This window comes from Colossoma macropomum, unplaced genomic scaffold (genome assembly GCF_904425465.1).
Source record: "Colossoma macropomum unplaced genomic scaffold, Colossoma_macropomum, whole genome shotgun sequence".
Classification (NCBI taxonomy): domain Eukaryota; kingdom Metazoa; phylum Chordata; class Actinopteri; order Characiformes; family Serrasalmidae; genus Colossoma; species Colossoma macropomum.
Window position 1 is genome coordinate 8,550,680 of NW_023494807.1, and position 21,823 is coordinate 8,572,502.

Genomic DNA, 21,823 nt, shown 5'->3' on the forward strand with positions numbered 1-21,823 from the left:
TAAAGAACACCTGAAGAACCAAGTGTACTATGTCTGCTAATTTGCAAAGTGTTCAGCTGATTTTTTTCTATGTAAAAGGTGTTATAAGACATGTCTAGAATAATGACTTGATATGTCAGCTTTCTTCTTGAGAACTTGAGAACATGATCTCTGCTCCCAGGGTTTGATTCACAGCATCTCTGGTTTAAAAAAAATCAGATCTGACAGCAAGAACCATTCCCTTTACTAAAGAACCCATGAAGAAATATCTTTTAAAGAGTGTAGTCTTGGGCTAAACTGCAATACTAGTGGTGACTCTACATAAGAAATTCTTTTCAGTGCAGTTGAGGCGCCGATGAAGGCATTACTGCATTTGTAACACAGCCGGCGCGCCGGGGAATCCCCTCGAATTGAAGTGAGCGGACCACAAAGCTGTGTTGTAGAGGAGATTGGGGATTAAAGCACGAATGATTATAAATGATTTGGTGAGGTGATGCTCTTAAGGCGTATTAAATTGTCCCTAGTAAGCCATTGTTTGTACAGGGGGGTCTCCTCCCTCAGACGTAGGGAACGAGTGAAGGGATCAAGCGGAAGTGCGAATGCAGCGGAATGAGATGCATCCCAAGACCGAGGCTGCACCCATACCACCGGCGTTCCCACTATGCAATGCGGGCTTATTACTTGCTCGCAAAAAAATAGTCCGGCGGTGGCTAAGAGAAGGGGCTGTGCTGAAGGAGACTCGAAAAGACAACCTAGCTCGGTTTTTCCTCCCCGTTTACTTATATCAGCATCCATATATTCGTAAACATGAATGACAACGAGAAGCTGGACAACCAGAGGCTGAAAAATTTCAAGAACAAAGGTCGGGATTTGGAGGTGAGTTAGTTGTGCGGTGTTAGGCTCCGGATGGGAGTCCCCGCTTTCTCTCTCTCTCTCTGCGCTGTGACGTCGTTTACATTTCAGACGGTTTTCGCTTTAGCTGTACAACATGGCATCTCCGAATTTGTCTTGTTTTGTTCGCCACAAGTGTGGCATTTTTTACACACGAAGTTATATCGTCGATCGCGAAGGCTCTGTCTCGACGGACCGGGTTTATTCATCAAGTCCCTTCGCATGAAATGCTAACGCTACTTGGGAGCTGCATGCTGGCTAACTGTGCCCTTCCCTCCGCGCCCCGCTGCGCTAAAATCCAGCCGGCGTTTTATTAAAATCTCGCTCCCATCTCCCGATAACATTTCGTTGACATATTTGTTAACATTTCTTTAACACCTTCGCCAACACATTCGCCGAAATCTCACTTTAGCTGGCTCGCTTTAGCATCCTAGCTAGCTAGCTTAGATGTAGCTGTGTCGGATGAGTCATTTAGTTAACGTTATTTAACTTGGCTAACATCTTAGCTACACGCTTAATAATCGCAAAAAGAAAGAGGTTCTTTCGAAAATGTCGATTCTGAGCACATTTTTCACGCTGCACCATCTAATGACTAAACGAGGGTAAAGTCAGATTCTTTTCAGAATTTTTCCGTTCCACCTTAAACGCTGCAGCAGATGCGTACCAGCGCCTGAGGCGCCAGAGTGTAACCGCTGCAGCATTTAAGGTGGAACGGGGAAATTCGAAAAACAAGCTATGGTTAGCAGGTTTAGCATCTCGCGTACTCAATTTCTCTGGCCTAGAACAGTCAGCAAGAAGGCCGAGATGGAAATAATCCCACATTCGCTCGGATTATGAGGACTGTTTAGTTTCGTAGGTAACCTAATTGTCAACAGATTGCCTAACTTTACTGTTTACCGTCGAAACGTGACTTTTTAACGGCTGGTTGACTAGCGGGTTAGCTTAGCGAAGTTAGCTAAGCTAACTAGTTAGCCAGCGCATTGGTAATGGCTTTGTATCTCAACTAGCCACTCTAGCTTAGCTGTTAGCTAGGTTAGCGTTTTGAAAGAAAGAATCTGTTTTTGGACATCATTTTCACCAAAATGTGCGCACGACTTAAAATAAAAACGACATCGCTAGCAGCTCTAGCTAGCTAGGTTATATATTTCGCAAGCGGCGTGGCTGGTTTCTTTAGCCAGTTCTAGATAGTTCCGTCACGTTCTTTTAAAATTAGTCTTATTCCATGGCATTACTTAAGCTGTCTTAATGATTAACGTTAATTGTCCTACACTTAAAAAAAGGTTCTTCTGTAAAGAAAATGTTTCGGTATAGAACCATGAGCTCTATATAGAACCATGTCCATGCTTAGAGGGTTCTTCAGAGGCAGAGAACGTGTTATACAAGCAACCTTTTTTGAAAATTGTTCTATATTAGCAGCAAAGGGGTTCTTCTATTGTATACAAGCTTGACATCAGAACCTTTTTTGGTGGAGCTATATAGAATCATATAACACGTTCTCCATCAGTCTAAAGAACCATTTCACTAGGCAAAGAACCGTTAAAGCATGGGCATGATTCTGTATAGAACTTGTGTTTCCAGATAGAACCATTTCTTTTACTAAAGAATGTTAAAGAACCATTAAGTGTGGAGTTACTGAGGCTGTTAAAGGGTTCAGCTGATTTGCAGTTATAGAAGGTGGCCTAAGATGCTAAATGTCTAAAGCATATCTAGAATAATGACTTAGTAAGCTTTCTTTTTGGGAACATGAGAACATGATCTCTGTGATTTCATTCCCAGCATCTCTGATCTATAAAAAACAAACCTGAAAGCCTTAGTAAAGCAAACAGTGTCCCATTTAAGGGAGCAAAGTCTTTGGTCCAGCCATATTCATGGGAGCACATGCAAAAGCATGTTTGTGTATTCGACACTGGTGTTGTTTCATTGTTCATATGTCCCGTTCCTACTTACATTTCTGCCAACAATATGCAAAGGTTGGTGGCGAAAGCTGCAGTGGACAAAACAGCTCAGTGATCCTTTGTTTCTTAATGATAAGCAATAATGCAAATAATGCCTTTAATAATGCAAATAAGCAGCTGAATAGAACTGTGTGAAGTGACTCATTACAGACACTAAACTCTGTCTATACCTTTTAAATACTGTCCTATGCTTTAAATGCTTGACTGTACACTGTAAATGCTGCGTGCCACTTTGTCTGCTTCTGACTTTATTCTGTGTACCGTGATTCAGGGCAGCTGCACGTGTGAACATGTATTTGTGTCTGTTGCTGTCGCAGTAGTGTGGTGACACGGATTGGACTGACATTCCTCAGACGCTTGGCCTGCTCTCAAAGCGCTAACGGATGTTCACAGCTTCTCTTCCTGGGGCATGAGCTCACATGTTTCTCTGCCTCTGTCACCTCCATGTAAACACTGAACGCGACACCTGATCCATCAGTAATATTAGGCAGTGACATTTGCTTGTGTTTATCAATCGGGGTGTTGAGGTGGACGGTAGGGCCAAACTAAATTATCACGATAATTCAACAAAGTTTCGCGATACATGACACGTCACAATATTTTTTGTGGATCAGGCAAAAAGAGCTAGTAGCGCCACATACCATCAAACTTTGAGTACAAAAGGTTTTTATGTGATGTTTTACATACCGTGTTGCATTGAATCTTTTAATGAAACAGGCAGTTGGTCAGCATGCTAGAAGTACTGATGATATCCATAATGTACTCAGAAAAGCATATTGTGATGTAATTTATCACAGTAAAATTGCCCAGACTTAGTTTTATTTTGTAGTCTTTTCCACATAAATGTTTAGAGATATGGTTATTGATTACAAGGGGTTTGAGATTAAGGGTGGAAAGTGAATTAGTGTAAAAGTTTTCCAATCAAATGACTGTAATAAGCCCAAAATTGGTGAACTACAAACAGTCCCTGATGCAGATTTACAATTTTGGCCAAACAATTCTCAAAAACCGCAACACATTTTTCTTCTAATTCTTACTATTAGAAGTCAGTTCGTTAATTTGTTATGAAGAGAAAACCCAGAGGAAAAACTGCATAGCTAGCATCACATCTCTGTGTGATCCCATTCATTCTCTTTTCCCTCTGATATCCCATCCAGCATTTTCTACCTGTATCAGGCGGATACCTGTTGTCTCTGGTGCTATATGGTGATATCATTATTGTGAGAAGAGTAGAAATTAAAATATTGATATAATTTTAAAGTCCACCCATGTTAGAGAGAGAACTAACCTGGAGAAATACCCTCCTCACATTATCATGCTAAAACCTGTTCGCAGCTGATTGTTATTCAAGGATCTGCAACAGGGAACGGATCAGATATCCTCCTGTTAACCACAGGAAAAGGGGCCGAAATAAATAGTGAAATTAATGTAGAGCTGTAGGTGAGATCAGTGGTGCAAAAATTCAACAGCAAGCGGCGGAATACATTTGAAATAGTTTTATTAGTAAAAACGGTCAGAGGGAAGTCAGTAACATTAGTTTTAAAGTCGCACTAGTAACTGAGGCTGCCTCTTCAGATGAGCTAACACTACAGTCAACATACAACACTGGATGATGAACTTTTCGCCTTCTACCCAAGTGTTTTCTCCTTAGTGGACAATGTGCAGACATTAGTTTGTCAGAGAGATATTTCCATTGTTTCTGGACCTAGCTAACACCAGCTAGAGTTGTTAGCCTGGTTAGCAATAATGCAGCGCTACATTTGGCTTCTCAACATGTCTTTCGTGACATGGTCACGTGCAGGTACACACATAGTGTAACATGCCTACTTAATCACAAATAGAAGCATTTTACAGTCCTGTTAAAACATAAGAAGCAGCACTTCATTGACTTCATGCTGAATATTCAGTGATTGAATGATTGCAGGTTATGAAAGGTGCTATATAAAAAAACCTGCCTTGCCTTGAACTCTATGTTCTATGAATGTTGAATTTAGTCTACTTGATGTATTTTTAAGAAACATGGACCTGAAATTCTAACTAGCCTAAAGATCAGTAGCAGTTTTCATGGAACTCTCATAAAATAAGTATTTGGTAAAATGGGATTTAAAAAAATTCCATTTACTCCAGGGTTTCTCAAAAAGTGAGAGTTCTTTCTTAATAAAATTCTGGCATTTGTGTGCCGTCTGTCTGTTTAGGCATATTCAAAGTCTTTGCACACAATCATCACATCATTCAACACATTGTGGTTGTGCTACTTGTCACACGGTCAAATTCCCAGGTTTTGACTGCCATAATAAGCATCTGACCTTTATCTCTTTGACTCACTGAAATGTTCCTGGTCTCTCTTCCACAGACTATGAGAAGACAGCGAACAGAGGTGGTGGTTGAGCTGAGAAAGGTAATCATAGTTATGCAGTTTCCTCGAATTATTGACTCTTTAAGTAACTTTATTGTTCATTAGTTGAACAATATTGAAAAAATCATGTAATTGGAAGTGTTAGATGTTCGATGCTACCCCTGAGTCAAGCACATAAGAATGTGGAGTTCCTTGTCCTCATCACCTGATTGTTTCATTAATAGCAATGTAAAGTAACGTTCAGGTGATATAGCACTATATAGAACTGGGGGGCAGGAGATCAAAAGGAAGGTCTGAATGCCCTGATTATGTGCAATTTCGCTCAGAATAAAAGGGACGAGCACCTCCTGAAGAGGAGAAATGTGCCACATGAGGACATCTGCGACGACTCTGATGTTGATGGAGATTTCAGAACGGTAAGAGAAATATAATATCTCTAAAAATAATATATAATCAAACATACGTCAATGTGTTTATTTTCAATTTCAGTACTTCATTATGTTAAGTCAGGTGTGCTGGATTAACAAATCCTTTTGATGTCAGGGGCGCTGAGAAAAAGATGTCAACTACTTTTTTCAAAATAAGGAATTTGAATTACTCTATATATGTGCATAAATTTTGCCTCTATTTCCAATGATATATGGTGTCTTTACAAGTAAAAACACACTTGGTGCAAAGATAAATGGTTTCAAACAATGAGCTTAGGTGCCTAAGACTTTTGCACAGTGCTGTATGTCTGTCGTTAGTGTCCACTTGTGTTCTTTGTAATGTCAACTTTCCTTAGTGAACTGGACAGTTGCTTATCCTGTTTTCTGGTTTATTTACAGCAAAACACTTCTTTGGAAGCAATAGTCCAAGTAAGTGAAACATTTTTTGACTCATTGAATGAATATATAGGCTGTTAATAATATAGGCTGATGTAAAAGCTCAGCTTGGCTTGGTGTCAAGTCTGCTTTTTCATATCTTTACACATTTGATATTAAACATTTCACAGTGTGACTGGCTAAAGTGCTGTTTTAGTATATTAGAGCTGGGCAGTACTGACAAAACTCATATTTTCCATTATATAATCATATTGTGGTATAAATAGGAATAATAAAGTTTGCATTAATAAATGTAATAACTTTATTTAATATAACTTTAATATAGTAAGCGAGCCCATACAATCTGAGTGCTACTACTGTAATAAAATCTTGACGGACCTCATTTTGGTTGGTCTTTCTTGTTTAGTGTTCTTATGTAAGTAAATATGAACCAGATAGATTTATTTATTTATTTACAGAAAGAAAAAGTAATTTCCAACCATGCTTGATCCCTTAGAATTAAACAGGCTGCTTTGGTTGCTATGCCTTTAAGGCCATTCTGTGTAAATGACCTCTGTACTGATTGGCTGAGCAGTAGCTCAGCAGTAGTATTCCTATTAAGGCCCAATCCCATTTCACCCCTCGCCCCATACTGCTTAGCCCTCCGCCCTCTGTTTTGAGCGTTCGCGTCTAGGTGTAGAGTGTCCCAATTTTGGTTGAGATAGAGGGGTAGGATGAAGTGTTAGGGCAACATGGCCCTCCAAATGTTTTTAGGCACACTCCAAACAGAGTGTTATGAGGGGAAAAGAAGAAAAACCGGCAAGATGGCTGAGCAAGAGATCAAAGAAACCCACAAATGCGAGAATTTTCTGGCCTGAAGCGCCAGAATGTAACTGCTGGGCCATTTAAGGTGGAACGAGAAAATACGAACGAGAAGCTGGTGAATAGCTGACTTCAGCTTCATATCACCAAAGAATTAGCGGTGGGCGATAGTAAATAACTGTTTTATACCCCTCTTTGAAAGGATATGATGGCCTAAATGTAACTAAAGCCCAGCAGTGAGGAGCTGAACTTTACCCTCCTCTGCTGTCACTGCAGACTGGCAGGGTCGACTACAGAGCAGCGTTAGTAGCTGTTAATGAAGTAATGCTCTCTTTATTTGAGGGTCCCATTTCATAGGGGAAGATTGTAACCACTACCCCTTGTAACTCAGTTCCAAGGGGTTAGGGTGACACTCAAAAACAAGGGGTAGGGGTGAAAAGAAGAAGTGGGATTAGTGTAAGGAATTGTTCTAAAGCTGCTTATGCAGTAGTGCGGTGGTCTATGTTGTGTTCATTGTGCTGTTATTGTCTATGTGTTTCTAGTATTTTTGTTAACTCTGTTTCAGAACGCTACCAGCGATAACCAGGGCATTCAGCTGAGTGCAGTGCAGGCTGCCAGGTAAGCTACTCCTGATGAGGCACCTCACCCAAGAGCCTTAACCACGCGACTGAGGCTGAAACATTCCTTGAAGGTTTTCAGAGCACCTATGGAATGTTTTGCAGGGGTAAACTGCTCAAGATGAGGCCGTTCGTCTCTGGCTTCACTGTGTACAGCCCAGCTGCTGCTTTGAGACGGGTGGTATTGCGAAACAGTGTAGAGCAGGGGTGTCAAACTGAGTTCCTTCCGGGCTGCAGCGCTCATGAAGGCCTTCCAATTCGCATGAATTCAACTCATGAAGACCTTGCAAAATAGCTGAGTTGAATTACGTGTGTTTGAGGAGTACTCTGTGGAGTTGTGACCCAGAAGAAACCCAGTTTGATATCTGTAGCATGGAGCTTGTTTCTATTGGAGTTACTGGTCAGGACAGTACAGTGAATATCAGAATGGTCGCTTTTTTCCCTATTGAAGATCAGTTTAAGAAGATTAGTATCATAATTGGAGATGGCACAGTACTTTTTTTTTGAAACCTTGAGTATTGGGACTACTGGTCATGTAGATGCTGCTTCGTCTGATGCCAAATTGCCTTCCTGCTGTGACTAGAATGCAGGCAACTCAGAAATAGCAGTGCGGCATGTCGCATGCAAGTGACATTTTTCTTTGTACAGAATGTTTTTTTTTTTTTATTATTATAAATGTGAGTAAAACTGTACAGCCCTGTATGTATTTATGTACCATGCACATGCTGTGCAATGTCCTACTTCAGCTCTGCTCTTATCACATGACTTTCTCATGTTGTTACTGATGTTATCAGTTGACCAAGTGCACTGCAGGCAATTTTATGCGGTTTTCAGGCTGAATTAGTGACCATGTTGGATAGAGTTTGTTCTTTGGATTGGTGCAATTACGAAATACACCCGGCCATTTCTTTCGAAATCTCTTCGAACACGGAGGTGTTTTGGGTCAGTCTCTTCTGATTTTTGTACAGAAATATCACCCCAAATGTTTATTAGGTCTCAGCAGCGCGAAATTATGACGAATATCGAGTTGGATTGACGAAAAGCCGTGTGAATTCCGATCTGGCTGTTGAGACAATTTACATTAAGATATGCAGAGTATATTTACAGTACAAACATTCAGTGAACTATATTAATTGTAATCGAGGTAAAATATTCTATTAATCATGATATTGATTTGAGGTCATATTGCTCAGCACTATGCCACATTAACCTAGAAATTTCACATCTGTGTTGAAGCTGAGGCAAATTGTGATATTTAGATGTAATTACTGATTTGCTCTTTGAAAACGCTTTTTCTCTTTATAGGAAACTTCTGTCAAGTGACCGCAACCCTCCGATAGATGACTTGATAAAGTCTGGAATTCTACCCATTCTAGTGCACTGCCTGGACAGAGATGACAAGTAAGACTAAATGCCGTTCTTTAGTTCTCTCACTAAGAGCTTGCGTTTGTTTTAGTGGGTGAGCGTTCTGCTTACTTTCTTATTGCTGCTTGTTTTTTGTTGTTTAGTCCATCTCTCCAGTTCGAGGCAGCCTGGGCTTTGACCAACATCGCTTCAGGAACCTCTGAGCAGACACAAGCAGTGGTGCAGTCCAGTAAGTGTCAATTTAAATATGCGTCAAACTTTGTGGACAGTAATGCTTGTATATTTTACTGTGTAATATCAAAACAATGTTAAAATACTTTTTTTAATAAACAGAATTCCTGCCCTTTACATTGGCAGCGTTGCATGACTAATGGTTGAATGGAAATGATTCAATATGATCTAAACTTTAAAATTAAGAACTTCTTTTTTTTCTCTTGTAATGTTTTAGTTACTGAAGATTTGCATATGTTTTACTTACTGTTATGCAGTGTGATGTCTTTTTAGTGTCTGGTTTGTTCTCTTGGTAAGTTACTATTAAAAAGGACAGTCGGATTATTAAAATAAGTTTTGTTTAATCATGATGAATTGCATTTGTCTAATTTACTCAAACTTAAAAGCAGTGCATTTTGTTATAGCTGTAAAACGGCGTGAATCAGACTGTAGCGTATTTCTTTAAAAGCCATTTAGCCAGTTGGATCGACAGGGCTACAATCATGGGTTATGTCATGGGTAGCCTTCAGCACGCAGCAGCTGGGCTTCAGCCTGCACTGCTATAAATGGTTTGATGATTCAAATTAGGGAAATGTATTCAAGTTAATCTCGTTAAAATCACATGACTGTCTTACTTATGTACATTGCACATTGCTGCAATGAAAAGAGAATGCTGGAGGCCGATGTCCTGCTGGGAAAAGGAGAGTTTCAAGGTTCTGTTTGTGGTAGAATGTAATAAAGCTGGATGCTTGATTTGAAACATGCTTTAAGGTTAAGTTAATCACCATTTCACTGAACGGAGCACAGACAAGTAGTCACTGAATGCACATGTAGAGCATTCAATAAACGGATCGATGTTGAAATAAAATTCAGAAAGAGCTATGAGGCTTGTGTGCTGTCAGCAGTGAAGCAGTACGAAGAGAACAGTGCTTCTCTGGGGAATGTGGAGAGCAGCTATGCTGGCCTCAGTGCCAGCCTGCTAGTGAGTCATCACTGTGAGAGGGAGAAATGTCTGAGTCATGCTGTCTTTAATCACGCTTGTGTGTGTCTGCAGATGCAGTTCCTCTGTTCCTCAGGCTGCTCCACTCTCCCCATCAGAATGTATGTGAACAAGCTGTCTGGGCACTGGGCAATATCATTGGTGAGTGACTGTCACTGTCAGCGTTTGGCCTAAATACTTTCAGTCTGGAGCAAAACCACTTTTTCTCTTCTGGTATTGATATTAAAACATTGAGTATCTGCTTATACGGATAGCAACCCAATATTTTCAGGTAAAAAAAACTGCAAAGCGATAAAATAAGCTATTTTTAATTGAAACATTAAAGAAACATTTTCCAATTTAATATAATCCCTCTGTTATGTGAAAGACAACTGTGAAGAGTATTAAATAACTCCTTAATTCGGGCTTTGTATGATGTATTGTGCCCTTTCTTTTGACCATCTGTGAGGGGAAAACTGCGTTTTCTGGTATCTCATAACAAGAATACATATCTGGGGGCAAAGTTTCTGCGCTGGTTCATGACGAAATCTGCTGCAAACAAGGGTGGGACCCCGTCTAAAACCTCTCCCAGATTCCATGCTCTAGGGTCCGAGCACAATCACTTACACAAGCAAAACAAGCTAGTTAGCTTTCGTTAGCCAACAGCTATTTTTCCAAACTCAGGTTTTGTTAGATGACAGCAGGTGGCAACCAATGTTCAGTTGACAAACCGTGAAGGTTACAGATGTTTAGGTTAGACTAATATTTCAAACTCATTTGATGTATTTATTGTACTGTAGATATGAATAAAAACATAGATCACTGTATTCATAGTTTTTTTTTCAATGTTGCACTTCTAGCTTATCAAATGTGAAGAAATGTTGTGATGTAAGGTGTGTATCATGAACACATCTTGAAATGTCAAATATTTGCCGTACCGCCCAGCTCTACTTATTGTATGAACTTGTTAAAATGAAAGTAAAAAAAAATCTAAGTTAAATTGAACCAACCACATACGTTGTAAATATCACACGTGATGCTACTCAGCCAATCAGATCTTTGCATTACGATGAGCACTGAGACTCGAGGCGAGAAACAGCAGTCGGAGGAGAAAGTGAGTCAGAGGGAAGTTATTTCACATGGCATGCTCTAAAAAGAGAAAACTGACAATAAATGTTGTTGAAATATGACTAAATTGTACTTTTATTTGATTTGACATTCAGTTGTTGACTACATAAGATGTTTATACTACTAGGCTACTTCACTATACAGTATATGGCACTGAATCATGATGCAAGTTAGATATGATGTTCCGGACCTCTGTCTGGACCTTATTGAATTTAAATTAAATACCCCTGCTGTACAGTGAATAGGAGTGAGTTAATGCTGCTGTGTTCCCTCAGGTGATGGTCCCCAGTGCAGAGACTATGTGATCAGCCTCGGCGTGGTGAAACCATTGCTGTCCTTCATCAGCCCCTCCATCCCTATCACCTTCCTGCGCAATGTCACTTGGGTCATGGTTAACCTCTGCCGCCACAAGGACCCACCTCCACCTATGGAGACCATCCAGGAGGTCTGTGGGGTCAACTGTAGTCAGCTAGTTAACCAATAATTTGGTTGTTTTCTTTACAGTGGGACTGTGACTGTCAATATTATACTAGTAATCATATTGGTTTATATTAGTTAAGTAATTCACTGGTTAATTTGGCAATTAAAGAAGTAATTCTGCAAAAAATCTGTGACCTGTTTGAAGTCCAAATCTTTTTAGCTTAAATCTGGAGTTGTTATGCGAACTAACACCAGAACTCAATAGTTTATATAGTTTCTGTAAAAATACATCACCAAAACTTCTCAAACCGCTTTCATTTTAATAGCTGTTAATAGTTATTAGTCATACTGTGACCTAAACCTCATCAACAAGACTGTATGACCTTAAGACCTGGATGCAATTGAAGCCGCAAGTTTTTGGTATTAAATTTTTACAGAAATGTTTTGGGGGACTGTTGAGTTTTAGGGTTTGTTAGCAATGATGGCCTCAGTGCTCAAGTTCTAAAGAAGGAAAATTTGGGCTCCAAACATGTTAAATGGAAAATTGTGTTTGCCAAACCATTCCATTAATCACAGTTTAAAACAAGGTCAAACAGTAAAAATGGACAACCGTGCACAGCCTTTAAGAACAGGAAAGAGACAAACAAACAAGCCTTTATAAGACTTCGTTAACAAATGTGAAAACCTTATATGGCAGAAAAATGCATATAAATGATCATATCTGTTTATTGTAAGAGAGAGCATTAGAAAAAAATGTGTAATTAGCATTATTGTTATGCAAATTGCCAACTAATCATTGTAGATTCATTGAGAATGTAAATTTTAATGTATGTTCTGCGGTCTTAAACAAATTAGAGATTAAGCTTTGCTTAAGTGACGAAAAGTGCTATGCTGAAGAAAGTCTGTTTAACTGGAAGCGGGGGCTGTCCCGTTGTTTGTAGGAGACTGCGCAGACTCGAATAAGTCGTTATGATGCTTTGTTTGTTTATTTCATGTTTTCTCTGTGTTCCCACAGATTCTGCCTGCGCTGTGTGTTCTGATTCATCACACGGATGTGAATGTAAGTTTTGTCTCACAGTATTTACAGAAAAATGTACATGCCAATGACACTAACTTCTCCCTTGTGAACATGTACGTGTATGGCTACATGAGTGAGGAGTGGGCATGGCTGTGAGCTGAGAGTGAGCTAGGTTGTGTGTTGTGTCTGGGCAGATCCTGGTCGACACAGTGTGGGCTCTGTCTTACCTGACTGATGCTGGAAACGAGCAAATCCAGATGGTCATCGACTCTGGCATCGTCCCTTACCTGGTGCCCCTCCTCAGCCACCAGGAGGTCAAAGTACAGGTCAGCAACCATGCACTGTTAAATAGCACAACCTTGCGTCCAGGGTAATGAATGAAAATAGATTTAGGTAAAAGATTTAGAGTTTTGAAATTTGTTAATACTTGCTTTGTTCTTTAGAGAACAATAATGTTTGTGATCCTCGTGCACTTAAACACATTGTAGTTACTTTAACGGTTAACTGTAATTGTTAGAAGTAATGGTGAAAATTAGTCTCCACTGGGTCATATACAGCAAACAAATGCAGCTGGGAAATTGTGCACCCAAAGCTGTCACGATTTCTGCCTGAATGGCTCCTCAATATGCGTTACACAAGTAATAAAATTAACCACCTTATTTCCTTAAAAATTATTATTATTATTATTTTGTTTAGGAAGCTACATGGGTCCCCCTGTATAGCAGTTCTGTCATATTGTCTGTTTTAGACACTTTTTTGTTGGAGTTATCCCTACCACAACCTACTTATTTGCTGAAAGCATTCGAGGCCCAAAAACAACAAATCACTGTTGTTTGGAAGAAAACCTCCTGTCTTCAAAATGGTAACTTTACAGGAAAAGGAAAAAGGGGATAAGTGTTACCTGCTGTACTGTACCAACCACAGTGTACAGTGTACTTTTTTGTCGTTTGAGAATGGTAGTGACTTCTGCAGTAGTCGTCCATGAACACAACTGGTCCATGTTCTACTTACGAAGTCTTATAAATGCACAGTCATTGTGTAAGCAACAAATATACCTTGGAGCCATTTGTCAGCTAAGTACCTGACTTCTAAAAATTCTTCTGTAATGCTTTCCAGTCTTTTAAGCTTCAACAGCTTCTCCTCTGAGGCAGAAGACAGACTTCGTACATTTTAAAAGAATTACTCTTTTTGAGAGATCTTTGTCCTAGAGGTTCACATCTTGTATGTTGATCTTTTTGTTCTTTGCTACTGAATGTATTATGAGGATGTGGATGAAAATGCAGAAATTCAGGTTTCTCAAATCCAGCTTTCTCAATTGTATTTGCTTGCCATAATTTACATGACCCAATGGTGTTTGTCTAGCGAGGACAGGCAAATAATGAATCTTTTTGTTTAAAGCACACTACTGGGTTTTTTTTATTTAGTTTTTTTTTTCCTTTTTTCCTTCCACATGTGAAGAGAAAATGCTTAGGACCCTTCTGAAAACATTACCTGGTCCTTTTAATGTGTTGTTATTGCCTTGGAAATGCAGCATCTGTTGGTATGATCTGTAATCAGAGGGAAATATTTCAAGGCTGTACACTGATAAGCCTGTTTGTTCTGCTGGTAGACGGCAGCGCTGCGAGCAGTGGGGAACATTGTGACCGGCACGGATGAACAGACGCAGGTGGTGCTGAACTGCGATGCCCTGAGCCACTTCCCTGCCCTCCTCACTCACCCTAAGGAGAAAATCAACAAGGTCTACAAACACACATTTCTGTCACTGTGTTTTACTGTATATAGATTTGTGCCTGGCAAGAGACCATCTAGGTCTGTTTTGGTGACACATAATAAACACGGATTTTTATATTGATATATGACAAAAATTAGTTTTCGTTACCGGGCAGTTCAGAATACAAAAAGGTTAAATAATTGTTTTCAAAGCTGTGAAAGGCTCCCTTTGTTGTACTCAAGGGGAGAAAATGTATAAAAACAAGCAGTCAGGTTTGTAAGATGTTCATTAAGCATAGAACAGCAGTAATGGCAGATGCAGAAACGTCTGTTTCTGATGTTTCGTCTACTCTTTTCTATTAGTTAATGCAGTTTCTGAATGCTAGTCTTGGGTTTATTTGCTAAGAATATTCGTCGGTTTTTATTCAGTTTGTGACACTCTATCTTGGTTATAATAAGCGCTTTGGATCCAAACTGTGCTCAGAAAAAAAGGTTGCATACACCAAGAAACGAAGCCTTCTGTTCTACGTGCTCATGAAATTTCACATCATAAATATCTGATGCTGTAATATTTGAAAAATATTATTATTTTAAATGTAATTTTAATACAGCCTAGCACAAACTTGTATATGGTATGTTTTTATTGCACTTGTTTGGTGCTGAGATCATTGCACGTCTGTCGATAGCTTGGCACAGATTCAGTGTTGGATATGATGATAGTAGAGACATGGCGCTTGTTTGTATGATGTTTGTATGGTGCTCTTTGTTTATAGTACTCATAGTGCACTCTAATGTAGACCACCGGAGAGGTTTGATGCCGTGGATGAAGATCTACCAAGGAACAACACTTGTAGACTATTAGGGTTTATATTTCACAACAGGGGTACAGTTAAGTAGTGGGTAGGGGGTGGAGGTATAGGGTGTGTGTTTGTGTGAGTGAGTATTGGTTGTCAAACTGGTGAATAGGGGGTGCTAAAGACCACTGAGTCAATGCAGAAAAAGGAGTGCATCTGAGGCCCATCACTCTCAAACAGAGGCTTCTTTGTGATTGGGCTGATGATTAAAGCCTCAACGTCGCCCCCTTTCCCAGTTCCCCCAGTGCCATTGTCTCAGCCAGGGGCTGCGGCTTCTCCCACAGTTCTCTGGGGTCTGATCCAACACTGTAGTGCAAGCTTTTCCTATGCAGACCGGCTCAATGTATTTACAGGAAAAAGTAAAAATAAGCATTAAGTAAGAATAATCAAAGAAGAGTGATAATTGAGGTTGTGAGTGTTAGTGTGGTGTCTCTGTTGACCTGGATGTTTCTCCTGCAGGAGGCAGTGTGGTTCCTGTCTAACATCACAGCTGGGAACCAGCAGCAGGTCCAGGCAGTCATTGATGCCAACCTGGTGCCCATGATCATTCTTCTGCTTGACAAGGTGCTGAATTCTCTGTTATTTCTTTTTAATTTATTTATGTATTTTAAAAATCTTGTTGGTTGGGGAAACAATATATACTCTTTCTATACATAGGTTGCAAGACTAGTAATTGAAAATGGTTACGTTTTATGGAAAATAATTGATTGCCAAAGTTGTTGCATTATCCTCTTTGTTCTTCTGGAATGAAGGTGCGATGATGTATCTCATGTTAACACGAGCGAACCAGTTTTCCGCTAGTCTGCCTTGACAGGTGACCAGATAACACTTTGGCAGTACAAGACGGTTAGGCAGGCTTGGTTGTTGCAGTAGTAGTAGTAATAATAGTAATAATAATAATAATAATAATAATTTTATATAGAATGCTTTACAGACAGATTATGCTTAACAGTAGTGTAAGTTACTAATTGAGTACTAATTTATAATCAAAAACAGAAATACTGAGATATAGATTTTTAGTTTAAGGTTAAGACGTACGTTTTTATGTTTCTTAAAAGTGAGCACTGAGCTCGACTGTCTAATAGAAGGTGGAATGGAGATGAACAGTTTAGAAGCAGAATAAGAGTCTCTTCACGCAGGAGGTCAGTATCTGCAGATCTAAAATGACGAGCTGGAACATAAACAGACAGACGATCTGCGATGTAAGAGGGTGATTTAAGGTCGTTTAGAGCCTTAAAAACTTTCTTGCAGAACATTAAAATCTATCTTGAAAGGTACAGGAAGCCAGTGTGGTTCTTTGAAAATGGGAGTGATGTAGCGCCTCTTGCTGCAATTCTCAAAATGCAGCTTGTTCTAGTGTTGCGCTATTAAATTGCATCTGGACACGTTTTTGAAAAGCGGTGTTTGCGTAGCTCAACACGTTTGTATCCTGTTGAAGTTTAAAGTCTTTCACGTTTCTTCTCAGACCTGATCTTTTTCAGGATGCACATGGTTGTTGTTGGAAAGCTGGTTTATGTGTGTCTGTATTTGTTTTCATATTTGTACTGGATACTCACGCAAATAAATGTCAAGTAAGCGTTCTTCAGGTTATTGTAACAATCTAATCAGTGTCGTACTTTTACAGGGAGATTTTGGCACTCAGAAGGAGGCAGCCTGGGCCATCAGCAACCTCACAATAAGTGGCAGAAAAGATCAGGTAAGACTCGCAGCTTTTTATGAGACTGTTTATTTCCAGTGCTTTAGCATGGATTGTAACTGTCTACATGCTGTAACTGTCCTTTAGGTTGCGTACCTGATCCAGCAGCAGGTTATCCCTCCCTTCTGCAACCTGCTGACGGTGAAGGATGCTCAGGTGGTGCAGGTGGTCCTGGATGGACTGAGTAATATTCTCAAAATGGCTGATGATGAGGCAGAGACTATTGCCAACCTCATTGAAGAATGTGGAGGTCAGCCAATTTGCTTGTTTGTTTGGTTTTTTATTTATTTATTTATTTATTTATTTATTTATTTAGCTGTTGTCGGAAGAAAACCTTCTATCTCCATTTTTGTCGTTTTTCAGTTTTTGATATAATCTGAAAATGCCTGTTACTCTTTACATTGTGTGTAAATTTCATGAAGAATGGACCAAAAGAAACATCAGAAAAAGTCTGGTTCTATTGACTGACATTAAAAGTAAAGTAGGTGTTGCTGTTGTTGTGTGTGGTTTTGTTAGTTACCATTTTGGAGATACAAGATTTTCTTCTGACAACAGTGATTATGTAGCTAATTGGGTGTATAAGCTTTGGTCTTGAGCAGTATATTTAGATTGTTTTGTATGTGTGGATTTTTATCTTTCTTTTATTCAGGCTTGGAGAAGATTGAACAGCTGCAGAATCATGAAAATGAGGACATCTACAAACTGGCTTACGAAATCATTGATCAGTTCTTCTCATCTGATGATGTGAGCTTTGCTCTTACTTTGTGAGGCTTGAGGGATTTAGTCTTCCATAAAATATGCTACATTTGAAGGGACTGAGGGATGATTTCATATACAGAAATTCGCTAAATTAAAAGATTAGTTCTTTGCTGCTCCAATTTAGTCACAAAAAAATAAGGTTGTCATCTAGACTTTGTGCCTCTTAAATATTTTCATCTCACTCTTTAAAAGTAGCAGAGGCTGATCTTGTTGTCGCCCGTCTCTCCTCTCAGATCGACGAAGACTCGAGTCTGGTTCCAGAGGCCATCCAAGGCGGAACGTACGGGTTCAATTCGTCAGCCAACGTGCCAGCAGAGGGATTCCAGTTCTAGAAGGGGCGACGTGAGAGCCAGAGTTTTGTTTGTGATGCAGCACTCTGTTCAACATACAAAAAAAAAAAATTAATTAGGAGAGAAAGAGAGAGAGAAGCGCGCGAGAGTGTGAGAAATTAGATCCATTGTGCTTGGCTCATGGGATCCATGGCTGCATCTAATCCAAGAGAAATTGTGTGGATTTCGTTTGGCATCCTGGAGGATCCAGTCCAAATGAAGTTTGTGATGGCGAGTGGGTGCGAGTGAGAGTGAGTGGCTACTATATGTTGCAAAACACGACCATCAACACTGAATGCGTTCAGAGAACATTTTCGTGAAACTTCACAAAAACATCGGAACGTGTCTACCTAACGACGAAAAAACAAACGAACGATGTCGAACCGCGGGGGACAACCAAGACATCGCAAACTAGCAATTGGAGGTAAAGACAAAGAAAAAAAAACAGATGAAACGTCTGAATACGAATATACGACGACAAATGGGGGGGAAAAACGAACCATATCACATTGGAGAGGTTCCGAGGAGTGGGAGGAGTCTTCCTGGTTGGCCCCTCCCCCCCACAATGGGCCACGCTGTGAGAGATGTGTATGAGTGGGCCGTTTGGCGTATGAATGTCTGGACTCGGTGCCGAGGAGGCGGAGCTCATCTCCTTCCGGGCTGAGGAAACTTTAACTTTTTCAAGCGCACCGGCCGCTTCTCCGCACTGTCCGCCGGCGCCGGACTGCGCTACGTGTGCAAGTGAGCGGACGAATGGGTGTGTGTGGGGAAAATTGACAAAACAAAAAAAACAAAACGTGCGTGACTGACTGGATTGTGTGCGAGGCAGGGCTGAATGTGGACGCATGTGGAGAGAGTCACCATCGGAATACTGAAAGGAGCATTAAGCAAAGCAACAAACGTCAGAAGGAAAAAACAGCCTGGACGAAGAGGCTGATCTGATCTAATAATAAGAAAAATCGTCAAGAAGAATAAAAACAAACAAACAAAAAAAAAAAAACAACAAATTGAGACTACGTCAATTTTTTTGTTTTCGGGTTTAGAACCAACAACACTGGACTGAGCTCTTGGGCAGAGTATTAGAGGGCCATTGTGTGGAAAATAAGAAAACAAAATTATTCACTCTAGCTTCTGGGATTTGCTTTTAGTCTCCAGCGTTTTATTTTTTATTTCATTTTTAGCTTCAGGTTATATTCAGTGCTTGCATAGAACTGAGGGATTTAACCCCATCACTTCCTTCACACTGTAGTTTTACCTTAACGGAAGCAAGGTTGGTTTGACGCTGATCATCTTCACCAAATCGAATAATCTTCTGCTTTTTTGCATGATTTTCTTTGCTTACTTTCTTTTTTCTTTTTCTTCTTAAAGCTTCTACTCTGCAGCGCTGTTGCCGTAGCTTTGAGCTTTCATGAGCTTTGAGCTGTTAAATGGGGGTGAAATTGTTAAAAACGGAGGCCATTTAAGTCACGAAAACATCTTTGCATGTACCAAACTACAGCATAGTTTTAGGCGTTTTAAGTTTTGTTATGTGTATAAAATGTCTTTTTATTCTTTTTTTCTTTATTTTTTTTCTTTTTTAATTAGTAAACTGCTGTTGAAGTGTTACATGTCCCTCCCCCCCCGCCCCCCCCCAACTTCCTACCTACCTGATCAACAGTCGAATATTAAACCATTTCACGCACAACGTACAATGGGATGCGTAGGACAGACATGCCAGCACCCTCAACTATATGCATAACACAGATACAATCTTACATTTGAATATAAGTGTAGATAAGATAGTCATAATTAATGTCGAGCCACATTAGGGGAGTAAGAGTCTTCACAGTAGTTTCAATGATTTGAAATAAATGACCTGCCTCTTATTTTGGGGTGTTCCTATTATTGGGAGAGATGTTTTTTCATAGTGTGATGATCCAGCTCCCTGAAGTCTCTGGTGGCTCGCAGACTGTTGTGCGGTGCCTTCTTTCTAGAGCACAAAAAATGGAGAAAAAAGAAAAAAAAAAACAAAAAAAATAGATGCATGAACAAAAGTGCTGTTCTTGAGTACATCCTATTGTCCTGATTCCCTTAGAGCCCCTTTTTATTTTTCTTTTTGTGTTGAAGTTTCAGAACACTGTAGAGACGGATTACTCTTTGTGGTCATAACTTTCTGTTGGACATAGGGTATATTTACAGCATTCCTTGTTAGCAGAGATGTGGTTTCAAAGAAGGCGGGGGATAAAATAATAAAAACATTGGAGTTAGATGGTCTGCTTAACCTGTTGAACATAGACTACGGGCTAAGTTTCTTTGGTGAAATAAATATTGAAACCATACCAGCTTTTGTCTTTTTATTACCTTCCTTTTTGTGTATTGCTCTTGGTTTTCTTGGCCAGGTAGTTCATTTCAAGGCAAAGAAATTAATCTTATTTTAATTACATGCATTTACTCTTTATAGGCCTCCCTTCTGAAAATAGACTATTAAGAACCACTAAGATTTAAAACATGATGCTTTTGCTTCCTAATGGGAGTCCACTTAAAACCACTGGAGACCACTAGTTTCCTGTTGGACACCTTTAGATCCTGTTAGAAAACCATCAAATGTGAGTGGTGATGGTCACAAGTCACATTTTAAATCATTGGGATCCTTTACACCAATATTAAAACACACATTACAGAACCACTGGGAACCTGCAGAAACGTTTGTTGGTTCTATTATTACGTATACATGCACTCAGTAATCCGATCAAAATCAATTTCTGCAGTTATCCGATTGTTCGGATGGTCAATGAGCACATATACATGCGCTCAATAATCCGATCGTAATCGGATTTCTGCAGTTATCCTATTGTTCGGATGGTCCACGAGCGCGTATACATGGACTCAATAATCCAATCATAATCGAATTTCTGCAGTTATCCGATTATTCAAATGGTCATGTAAACACCATACTCTGATCTAGAAATCTGATTAAGAAATCTGATAAAGAGGCTGGATTTCAGCTCAGTAATCAGATTTCTCAGTGCATGTGAACTCTTGCTCTGATTTCTATCGGATTTCTCAGCATGCGCAAGATCAGATGGTGGATGTTGCGAGAAGCAGCAAAACACTTTTGGAGCGAAAGAAACCAAACACAAAATAAAGGATTTAAATATTCTTCATCTTCTAGATGATGTATGTTCATATTTTCAGGTAAAGCGACTCGATGTTTACAAAAAAGTTTTACGTTATGTTTACGTCACGTCTTCTGTGAGTCTGTTGGCTGGTTGTAAAGCAGAAATCTGATTTTCTGCAGTTATCAGATTAGTGCAAATAAACACTCGCTTAGTTTAGATTCAAGGCTTGATGAGCTGCTCACTTCATGCCCGTAAGTTCAGCCTCTCTGGCGTTTCTTCTGAAATGAAGGTGTTAATAGTGAGTTTGTGCTGCAGTAACAGCCTCTGTTCTGGGGAGGCTTTACACTAGATGTATATTACTGAGGTCAGGATTATTAGTTCTGGATCATGAAAACGGCTCCAGCTCCTCTCAGAGCTACGGGATTGAGCTCCATCACTCTGTCTATGTCTGTTAATGTTTTATTGATTTATATATTCATACTGTTGCCTGATGAATGGACCAATAGAAACGACACAAACTTAATTACCCAAATAGTGTTAACATTTGAGGTTTGTGATGATACAGAAACCTAGACTGGCACCCAAGATCCAGCCTAAATGCGCAATGTGGAGCGCAGCTTGATCGTGAATCCGGCATTTGCACCTGTTGCTTCAGAAAACGTGACCATCCAAAGGCACCGCTAGGATTCAAACCCAGGATCTTCTTAAACTTTCTTAATTTTTAATAAGGCGTGGCCACAAATTAATATATTGAGGTCACAAATTAATACATTGAAGCCACAATATACAACGTTGAGGCCACAGATTTATATATTAATTCATAGCCTCAATATC

The 21,823-nt window shown here is 39.7% G+C and overlaps 1 protein-coding gene across 1 annotated transcript; it reads left to right on the plus strand.

Annotated features, from left to right (window-relative positions):
- The first annotated feature begins 646 nt into the window (after window positions 1–646).
- kpna4 (karyopherin alpha 4 (importin alpha 3)) lies at window positions 647–20,209 on the plus strand. The gene is made up of 17 exons (XM_036555683.1): window positions 647–855; window positions 5,179–5,223; window positions 5,508–5,597; window positions 6,009–6,038; window positions 7,372–7,424; window positions 8,729–8,824; window positions 8,932–9,017; window positions 10,053–10,139; window positions 11,381–11,550; window positions 12,541–12,585; window positions 12,738–12,869; window positions 14,153–14,281; window positions 15,567–15,671; window positions 16,732–16,803; window positions 16,891–17,053; window positions 17,453–17,547; window positions 17,796–20,209. The coding sequence occupies exons 1-17, from the start codon at window positions 787–789 to the stop codon at window positions 17,892–17,894; spliced, it is 1,566 nt and encodes a 521-aa protein (XP_036411576.1). The 5' UTR covers window positions 647–786; the 3' UTR covers window positions 17,895–20,209.
- Window positions 20,210–21,823: the final 1,614 nt, after the last annotated feature.